At 33.2% G+C, this 9921-nt stretch overlaps 1 protein-coding gene across 1 annotated transcript; it reads left to right on the top strand.

The window, feature by feature from the left end:
* Positions 1-7718: 7718 nt before the first annotated feature.
* LOC111594300 lies at positions 7719-8597 on the top strand. The gene is made up of 2 exons (XM_023307537.2): positions 7719-8247; positions 8584-8597. Exons 1-2 carry the CDS (start codon positions 7719-7721, stop codon positions 8595-8597), a joined length of 543 nt encoding a protein of 180 aa, XP_023163305.2.
* The last annotated feature ends 1324 nt before the right edge of the window (positions 8598-9921 follow it).

The following is a 9921-nucleotide window of genomic DNA, read 5'->3' as shown; positions in this document are numbered from 1 at the left end:
TTTATTTATTTAAATAAATAATTATTAATAATAATTAATTTAATATATGTCAAATATTTTGTTTATTTAAATAAATATTTGACATATATTAAATATATATTTAGAACTTATCTATAAACTTATATAAAATATATTATCGGGTAAACGCTTTTATATTTTTATACCAATTAAAAATTGTTTTAATCATTATTTTCCAAGATCATTTTTCTAAAATCACAAATTTATTTTTACATAATTTCAGATGAGTTTTTGCAACTCTTAAATAAATATAAACATATCTAAAATATTATTTTTCAATAATAAAATAAATAAATAAAAATAGTATATTATATTTTTATATTATTCTTAATATAGTAATTAGTTGAGAGAAAAAAACATATTTTATTTATATTCCGTTGTTCAGAAATATAGAATTGTGTAAAAACAGCTTCTAAAAAATGTTTCATCATATTTATATATATACAAAATGTTTTAAAATATTTGAAAACTAATTTTTAATTTTTGAAATTTTTTATATAGTATTCTTTTTACTTCTATTAAATTGTTTTCATTGTCTTTTTAAAAAATATTATTATTTTTCTATATTTAAATTTTCATTAAAAATTGATGATTGTTTTTTTATATTAAAATTGTCATTTAAATATTTAAATTCAGTCAAAAAAGTCTCTAACAATTATTTTATATTTTTCTTCGTCAATTATTTATATTGTTATTATTATGCATTTATTTTAATTTTTTCTCTTAAGTAAAGTTAATCCAATTTTCCCATCTGAGCTTTTAAGACATCGAAAATTGTTCAAAGGGTATTTGAAATGTTGTAAACGCTAGTTTGCTACGGGTGTTAAAGATACTTTGTTTTCTTTTGGGTGTTGTTTGGTTTGTTATAGTTGTTGTTGTTGTTCATTTCATTTGTTTTGTTTTCTTATTTTTTTCTGTGGCTCGCTTGGCTGTTGCTTTTTCGGCGACTTTTGCCTGGGCAGATTTTCATTCTAATTTCTGGAGTCTTCTTTACTCTTAAGCACGCACATTTTGCTTCAAGCTGTTAACGTCACCCTGTGTGTGTGTGTTGCTGTCATTGTGTGCGTGCGTGTGTTTGCATGCTTCTGTATGTATGGTCGAAGTTATAGCACGCACATTTCAAGAGGTTTCTAATTTGCTTGCCAGCGGCTGTAGCAAATTCTAATTTATTCGCAAAACTATGTAACACTGTTTTGTTCTCTTATTGCTTCGCAGAGGGTGCAGGCAACCCTGCAGCGAAGTGATTGTGTATACGTGTGAGTATGTGTGTGTGTGCGAAACGTTGATTAAAACTGCGCCAAAAACGAATCGTTTAATACATAAATAAAGCTGAATTGTTAGCACCCTGAAGCTATGATAAGCATAAATATACGAAGAGGTGTTGAAGGTGAGCTGAATATGTAATAAAAATGGTTAGAAAATATTATTGAATTTACACATGCGGTCAAAGCATAAGGTAAATGAAGAAAAATATTGAAAATTATGCAAATAAATGCAAATATTTGATTTCAATCTTTTTTTCAAACTAAATTTTTTTTGTCGAAAACGTATATTTTGTAATGAAAAACAAATGACAATCAAGATGTTCGCTTCCTAATGTTAATTCATTTAGGTTCTCTACAAATTTGCAAATTGAGTTCACAATGTTGCAAGAGCTTCAGTTATCTGTAATAAATATTATTACAAAGCTTGTCTATGCCGATCCCAATTTCAATTTTCGTTACGCTGCACTCTAAAGAAATCAGCAATAAGCCATTTCAATATGCACTTTGGCAAATGGAAAAGCGGGAGGTGGAAGTGGGAAGGAGGAAGGGGCAGAAGCACATTGTCAGGTTAAGACATGAAGCATGACTCGACTATGACTTGATAATACTTACTGATACTTAATGCCCGAGCTTACAATGTGCAAAACTGCCTATCTAGCCAAGTATTCAGTCAACATCATTCGGCTTATGGCGTCAGCAGGCTACACACACAGAGGAGAGATGGAAAAGCATTTTACAAAGACTTAAAAACATTTTTTTTGTACTCAAAGCCAAAAGCCAACGATGCTCGGGCAATGCAATCAATGGCTTAAACTATGAGCCAAGGCCACCTACTCGAAGTGGGCGAGCTTTTCGACTTTGGTTAGGCAAAAAAGTCAAATGTCTAACAACTTGTCATACAAGCAGCACACAAACGCACACAAACACATACACACACACAGACACAGGCTCTGTGAGAGGCCAGAATTTCATAACAATTTTTGCTGTTGCTGCAAACTGACAGCCGAGTTTGGTTGCGTGGGCAATGTAAACAGCATATATCCATAAATTGCATGCAGAAATACGCCTTAAAAGCAGGGCGTGGCACCGATGTGTATGTGTGTGTGTGAGTCGCATGCGTGTGCGCCTGCCTGGCTGCTGTTTCAATTTAGCTGCCAACAAATTGATAAGAATTCAATAAAATAAATTTTCCAACAGCGCCTAAGTCGAAAGCAACTTTTACTTGCCACCCAGTTGCCATGGCTTGCGTGAGCGTACACCAGGTGGCGCCACAGTGTTGCTCAGCGAATGCAACTAGAAACTGTAGTTGGCCTAGTAATCGATAGGCGACACTGTGATACGCTAATGGTATACTGATGATACTACTGACTAATGATGATGATGATGACAATACTGATAGTGAGGGTAAGACTAATAATGATACTGATGATGATGATGATGATGATGATGATGATGATGATGATGATGATGATGATGATGATGATGATGATGATGATGATGATGATGATGATGATGCTGATGATGATGCTGATGATGATGATGATAATGATGATGATGATGATGATGATAATGATGATGATGATGATGATGATGATGATGATGATGATGATGATGATGATGATGATGATGATGATGATGATAATGATGATGATGATGATGATGATGATGATGATGATGATGATGATGATGATGATGATGATTATGATACTGATACTGAGGATAAGATTAATTGTGATTAATATATAATGATATTGTTAATGAAGAATATTGATAATGCTAATGAGTAAGACGATAAATAATAATAATGATACTGATCTATTGATGAAACTATAATAAAACATATGGCCATATCATAATATTGATGACTAATGATGACAGTGATCACATGCATAATTGATAATGGTGATAATAATGATAAATGAATAAATACACATCTGCCATATGAGCTCGTCATATTCCTATTTTTCGTAGGGTATTCAAATAATAAGCTGCATATGTGCTTCAGCTCAGCTGCATTCTGGGTCTCGTCTGCGTTTTAAGTAATATGAGAAAGTTGCAATGCATTTTTCATGGGCTACAAAACTCAATTGCAACACTTACACAACTAATACACAGGCAAACGCACACGTACACATCTACTTACAATATTACATGGATATATTATATATGTATGTGCATACGCATATGTATTTATGTGATATGAGGTACATATATGAAAAACATTTGCGCCTACAAGTAGGCAATAGATTTACAAGTAGAACCAACTGCGTGTTTGTGCACATGTTGATTTTCACTCAATGCGTTAACGTCGGTTGCCTTTTAGGCTCCTCTGCATATACTCATATGTTGACTACCCTAGAATAGAGCTACAAAAATTTGTAACTCTATTTGTAGTTGCCTTACAGAAATTTATATATGGAAAGTCGAAGTGAGCAGATTCAAAATATTCAAGAAATTTATCTACCCCGTTTCGCTTTATAAGCCATTTTCTTCTGGTCCATCTACTCTTGCCCCGGATAGTGTATATTCAGTTCGTTACTTCATCGTTTGCTTATCTTTTTGGTTTTCGATATGAAAACATGTCCTCAGGTTGTATGTGTACCACGTTGCGTATGAGTGCTGCTCGATGTTTGTGTGTGTAAATGTGCATATGAAGTAAGGTAAACATTGTTCATGATGGCAACGACAACGACAACGACGCTCAACGGTAGAGCAGAGGGCACTAGATGCGGGCTAGTGCGGCGGGGCAGATACATGAGGACAGCGACTCAGCTGGCGTGAACTGTGACATAGCGAAAAGCTTCAAGCTGCGTAGCATCCATAATGCTAATGATATTTACTTTAAAGAATGACAAGCAGCCGCAGCAGCAGCAGCAGTAGCAGCTGCTGTAAATTTACATGATGGAAAACTCTTTAGAAATACATTAAGCCAAGTAACGCGACTTGTTGGTCACTTGATATAGCTGTGTGACTTCGTGCTACTTTCAACTGATTTTCTAACACTTTTTCGATAGCTAATGAAGCAATAAGCTAAAATGAATTTCGCTTTTAAGTAGGGCATATGAGTGGAAATATATTTTATAGAGTGTTTCATATTTTGAAAGCCTCTTCAAGAGATCTTTTAGGGTATTTTCCACTATTTAGAAAGTTAATTGAACAATAATATTATTAGTGTAGAATACGAGGGAATACATATTTTATATAATAATACTTTCTTTGGTTAATATTTTGAAGGAAATTTGAATGTAAAAAGAAGACTAATTTTAAGAGATCCAATACTTAGTTTACTGTCAATTGCACAAATCATTCAAGTTTTTTTATTTAAAAATTATAATGTTTGAGTGAAGTGAAGTTTTGCAAAATAATAGATGCTGAATTTGGTGACATTTAAAGTAATTTTAGAGATCTTTATTGTACTTTTAATAATTTAAACACACTATTTTAACAGTTCATTGAGCAATTAGTTAGACTGTTATGGAGATTTTATTATTACGGATGCTTTCTGAGCGGAATAATAATATTATTTGCTTTTAATAATATTAATAGGATTTTCCATGTATAAAACTTAATCAATATCGGAAAGGCAAATATCAAAAATTAGAAATAAAACCCCATTTCAATTCTTTACCATTCGAGAACTACTTTTATTACCCGTTCACCGATTGAGCTTCGATTTTTGGGGAATAATAAAACAAAAACAAATTTATACAATTTACCTCAATTTAATTAATAAATGCCCGCTAAATGTTACACGTAAATTTCTATTGCAAATTAAATAGGCAAATCAAAAACAGGCTTTACCTAAATAACAATTTAAAATTAAATGTGTGCATCGAGCACTAGGAAATTATATAACAATAATTGACAGCCCATTTGATTTGAATCATTTGTAAATAGAGCTGAAAAAAGTAATCACACACGCACACACACATAGGCAGACCATGAAATATGCAACACATTTGTGGAATCAACATTTCCATCTCTGTAATATAATACAATGCATACGTTAAAGTTGATTGTCATAAGCCAAATATTAAATACAACTATTAGCTATAATTGCTATATCCTGGATTCGGAGAAGTGGCATTCGCTTAATCATATACAATATTATTGGAGTTAAGGTTTGCATCCTTAATTGTAAACTGAGGTCAGGTACATGTGGCTAAATGTAATACGAAACTGCCTTTATAGCATAAGACTGGAAATTTCCTATGATTATTTATCGCCCGCCTCCGCAGTCATTTGTTTGCTGTTTAGCAACTCTCAAGTCCACAGCAGTTCTGCACAGGGCTTAGGGTATTTCCTAGTCAGGCATTTCGCACTAGAGCACATATAATAATAAATTGTGATATACAACTGAGCAATGGCTATTCATCCAATTCTTTACTACTCATTATGCCCGCCTACACAGTTTGATAACTCTAAAATCCAAAGCAGATCAGCACAGGGTGCAGGGTATACCCCAGTCGGGTACTTCCCACTAGAATAATATGATAATACATATATTAAACTGTGCAAAGACTACTCATTATGTCCATCATCTATTGACTAAACAGTCAACTCTATAATCCATTGGCATTTGATCTATTTTCAAATTGTGAACATATGTAAAAACTTGTAAAGGTTTTTGCACAACAACCCTTCAGATTCCTAAACATATTGTCGAAAAAAGACATTCTCGCACACAAAAAGTGCTTGCATGCGATTACAGTGACACTCAACAAGCACTCGACGCCTGTAATTAAATCCTGATTAAGTTCAAGTGCTCTGTAAGACTCGACTCAGCTAGTAAGCGTGTGGATTTGTTCACTGTTTTTCGGAGTTGACGGGAAGGCGTCTAGCGTTGATGAGAGGGGCGTTACAATTATTGGCGATAAGCCGACGACACTTGACTCGATAACATTGAGGACGCAACACCCACCAGGGGGGCGATAAAATTTTGTTGCCTAGTGTAATGCTTAACGATTGTGTTCATTGACTGGCTAACGATTTTGTTGAATAGGCTAATGCGACAGACGCATCGCATCTGCTGATGGGTTGTGCGTGTGTGCATGACTGTCTGCTTGTGTATGTGCGTGTGTGTATATGTGTGTTGTGTGTGCTACGGCATATCATGCTTAGCGAGCAAGATTCCTGATAGCACACATCGCACATCGAATCGTCATGAATCAACGGCAGCAGCGCGACAGCAGCTCGGCCTCCTGTGCGTGATTTGATAAACAATTGTTTTACGGCTGCTCAACAATTGGCCAAAAAAGTTAAAGCCAACTGCACATACATATAGCCAGTCATTAGGCAGAGTGCGTGTGCTTCGGATTGAGTGATTGTATGTGAATATTTATAAATTACCTTACCAAAAGGTAAAATTTTTATGTAGTTCAATTTTCAGATTCATCTATTCACAAGAATTAATTTTAAATATCTAATCATATGTTAGAGTTTACTTATTATTTTCTATTAAAGAGTATTTACTTCATAGTTTGGTTTTCTTAGATACATGAATTATGAAATAGATTTTATTATATATATATTTATATTTTATTATACAGTTTAGACAACTAAATTCTTGTAAAACTTTGTTTGTGTCTTTTTATTTGATAATTAAATAATATTATTTTGTCAGTCAGTTTGTTTATAACATTAATTATTATTTTTAGTGCTTTAAATATAAAAAAATAAAGGAATTCAGAGTTTAAAAACTAATCGCATTACTTATTAATATATACAATAACAAATAAAATAATAATAATTTGAGATATTTTATTGCCTTTAATTACAGAGGCCAATAAATTTAAGTCATCTATAATCGTATTAAATGTTTCCAAAGGTTTTTGAATGCATTAAAATTGAATATAATATAAGTAACTAAACACTATCGAGAACAAAATGAGAGGGAGAGAGAGGATGCAAGTCTGCCGTGCAGTAAATACTATAGACAACTTTTTGCCAATAGAAATCAATATTTTTTGAAACTTTAAACTTTTAAAAGAGATTTAGTAGTGAAGAAAAAGTATTTTCATATATCATAGCTGCTCTTGTAAAGACAGAAAGTTGTGCACTCTTACAATATCTGAAACATAAGTTAGAATTTCTCATACGTGAAATTTTGCCTGAGTCTCTTATTCGATAATCAAAGTCGTATTACTTTGTGTTATATATTGCAGTATCTCTTATTTGATAAAATGCTGGACATACTATGTTTTAAACATATATATATTAAAAAAGTCTTTATCTGATACCATTTATGATTTTATTAGTCAGCCTATTATCAAAAAAGTTGTTGATGCACAGTTATCAGCTGGAATACCCATTAAAATGGGTTTTTACATATATTTTGTTGCTGCTATATAAATAGGCAACTATAGCGAAGCAACGCCTTAGTAAAAGGTAGATTTCTGCGAAAAATTCAAGTGGCAAAGTTCAAGAATAAGAGATATGCCAGAAAAGGCAGCTTCGACGCTGAGGCGTAGGTTTCCTCTTAAAGACAACTGCCGGCCGTGCAGTCAACAGCCGATGCTGGATCATTTGGCACTGCAGCAACAAATCAATGCAAATTTCATCTTACACGCGATTACCAACTATAAGAAATCACCGTTCGAGCGAAAGACTCTGGACTTTATTGACAAAAAGTGGCTGGCATTGGTTGGGCTGTGGCGCGAGTTCCGGTGTCGGGATTGGCAAATACGACGTGACTACATGGTTGCCAACTTCAATGGGCATATCCACAAGCATCACAGATACTTTCAGCAGGAGCTGTACGCGCTCATTCATGAGAAATATATGGCGGTTTGCAGACGCATGAGTCGCGACAAAAGGAATCTGCTCAAGTGCACAGCTTCCCAGCCAGCTGGGCAGCATGTTTACCAAGCAGGCCAAGCTGCAGCGGATGTGGCGAAACAACATCGAACAAGCAGCAAGAGCAAACGAAACAAAGATACGACTAATAGATATCCTCTACATGAATGTGAGTTAGTTTTTTGAGAGGTTTCAATTTAAGAAGTTGTTTATATAGATAAAATTTAAATAATTTATAGCTGAATCGACTTAATATTATACTAATAAACTATGTATTAAATGCTAAGGCTCCACTTTAATGGCATAAGTACTATATTGCTATCGATTATCTATATTAATGCTAAATTTATATTAAATTATCGATATTTCTGCTATAAATGTTATCGATAACTTTTGATAAAGGTGATATAAACAATATAGATTATCGATACACACATTATCGACTATCGATGTTGATTAAAATTACCGATTACCGATTTTAATGCTACAAGAATCATCATTTCAGACAATAAGGATTAAAGGCTATCAATAGCAGATATTTAAATTAAAATTTAAATTAAATTAATTATCGATCTAACTTCTCTATCATAATCGATAATTTACTTACCTATCTAAAGACCTGATGAAACCATTTATTATTGATCAAATTTATATATACTCCTTATTCATACTCAAACGTATTATAGCTATACTTTAGCTATATTAAGAGATTCTACATTAAATAAGTAACCCCTACTAAGCGCCTACCTTACAGGGTATAACACGTATGAAATACACCGAGCTCTTTAAATATACATGCCCTATATCCACTTGCATATCCATTTCGGAGATACCCAATCGTGTTTAAATATATATGGAGCGGCTTTCGCAACAGCAAAAGGATATATTTCATAGAATTATCGCATATTTAAGAATTGTTTAATACACTTATCGTTAATCCATCAATCAGTCAGGCGATTGTGCCATTTGATTGATGGCCATGTCATTTGGCATTTGTGTTTAAAGTAAAATTGACTTCTCATATTCGTATATCGCTGACGGTCTATATGTGTTTATATGTACTTAACTATTGACTGTGGGTGTGCATGAGTGTGTGTGTGTGTGTGTGGGTAAGTGTGTTTGTGTACAGTCAACACCCACTACAAACGGCAGAGACCTTGGCCAAAGGTCTTCGATTGCAATCTAAGTAATGACACCTGAGACGCAACAATTCGTATTGTCATTCGACATTTGAGTTGCCCAAGAAGTGAGTCATCATGCGAGAAAAGTGATTGATATTAAAAATGAATTGTATTAATTTGATCACTTCTTACTTTAAAGCTTAAGAGGTCGCAATACAAATTTGATTATGCGGCAAGCAGATTGAGAAATCTATGGACGAACATAGAATACTTTTACTTCCATATAAATTTATTGAAATTTGGAAATTTAAATTTACTAATACTCTTGTGGACCTACTCTTTACTTTACTAAATTCTCATTTGAAATAGAATCGAAGTATTACATATTTAAAATCAAATTCCTTAAAAATTCTTATAATTATATTATTGAAATTTCGATAATTCAGCCTTTAAGCACACTTCGTAATTACTGCAAAGTCCATTTGAAAGAAGTTCCCAATAGGTCCACGTAAAGCTCGAAGAAGCTTTTATCATTAGACCATGAATATGGCTGACTGTCTAATTATAACCGGCTCATAACCAGTTTAAGACACGTCCACAGTCAATATTAAAGCGATTCAAATCATTCTGCGAAAGATTAGAAATGCTTTTTATGAGGTATATATTTGATAAAGCGTAATTGGAGAATACCAGAAATCACTTCAGATTTTGTTACTTTACAT

The sequence above is a fragment of the Drosophila hydei genome, unplaced genomic scaffold, assembly GCF_003285905.1.
Source record: "Drosophila hydei strain 15085-1641.00,03,60 unplaced genomic scaffold, DhydRS2 tig00008124-arrow-arrow-pilon, whole genome shotgun sequence".
Classification (NCBI taxonomy): domain Eukaryota; kingdom Metazoa; phylum Arthropoda; class Insecta; order Diptera; family Drosophilidae; genus Drosophila; species Drosophila hydei.
The sequence above is the reverse complement of the archived record's forward strand: the minus strand, read 5'-3'. Positions and strand labels throughout refer to the sequence as shown.

Bases quoted from the DNA above. Each gene is read 5' to 3' on its own strand.
- LOC111594300 (XM_023307537.2), top strand. From the start codon at position 7,719: ATGCCAGAAAAGGCAGCTTCGACGCTGAGGCGTAGGTTTCCTCTTAAA.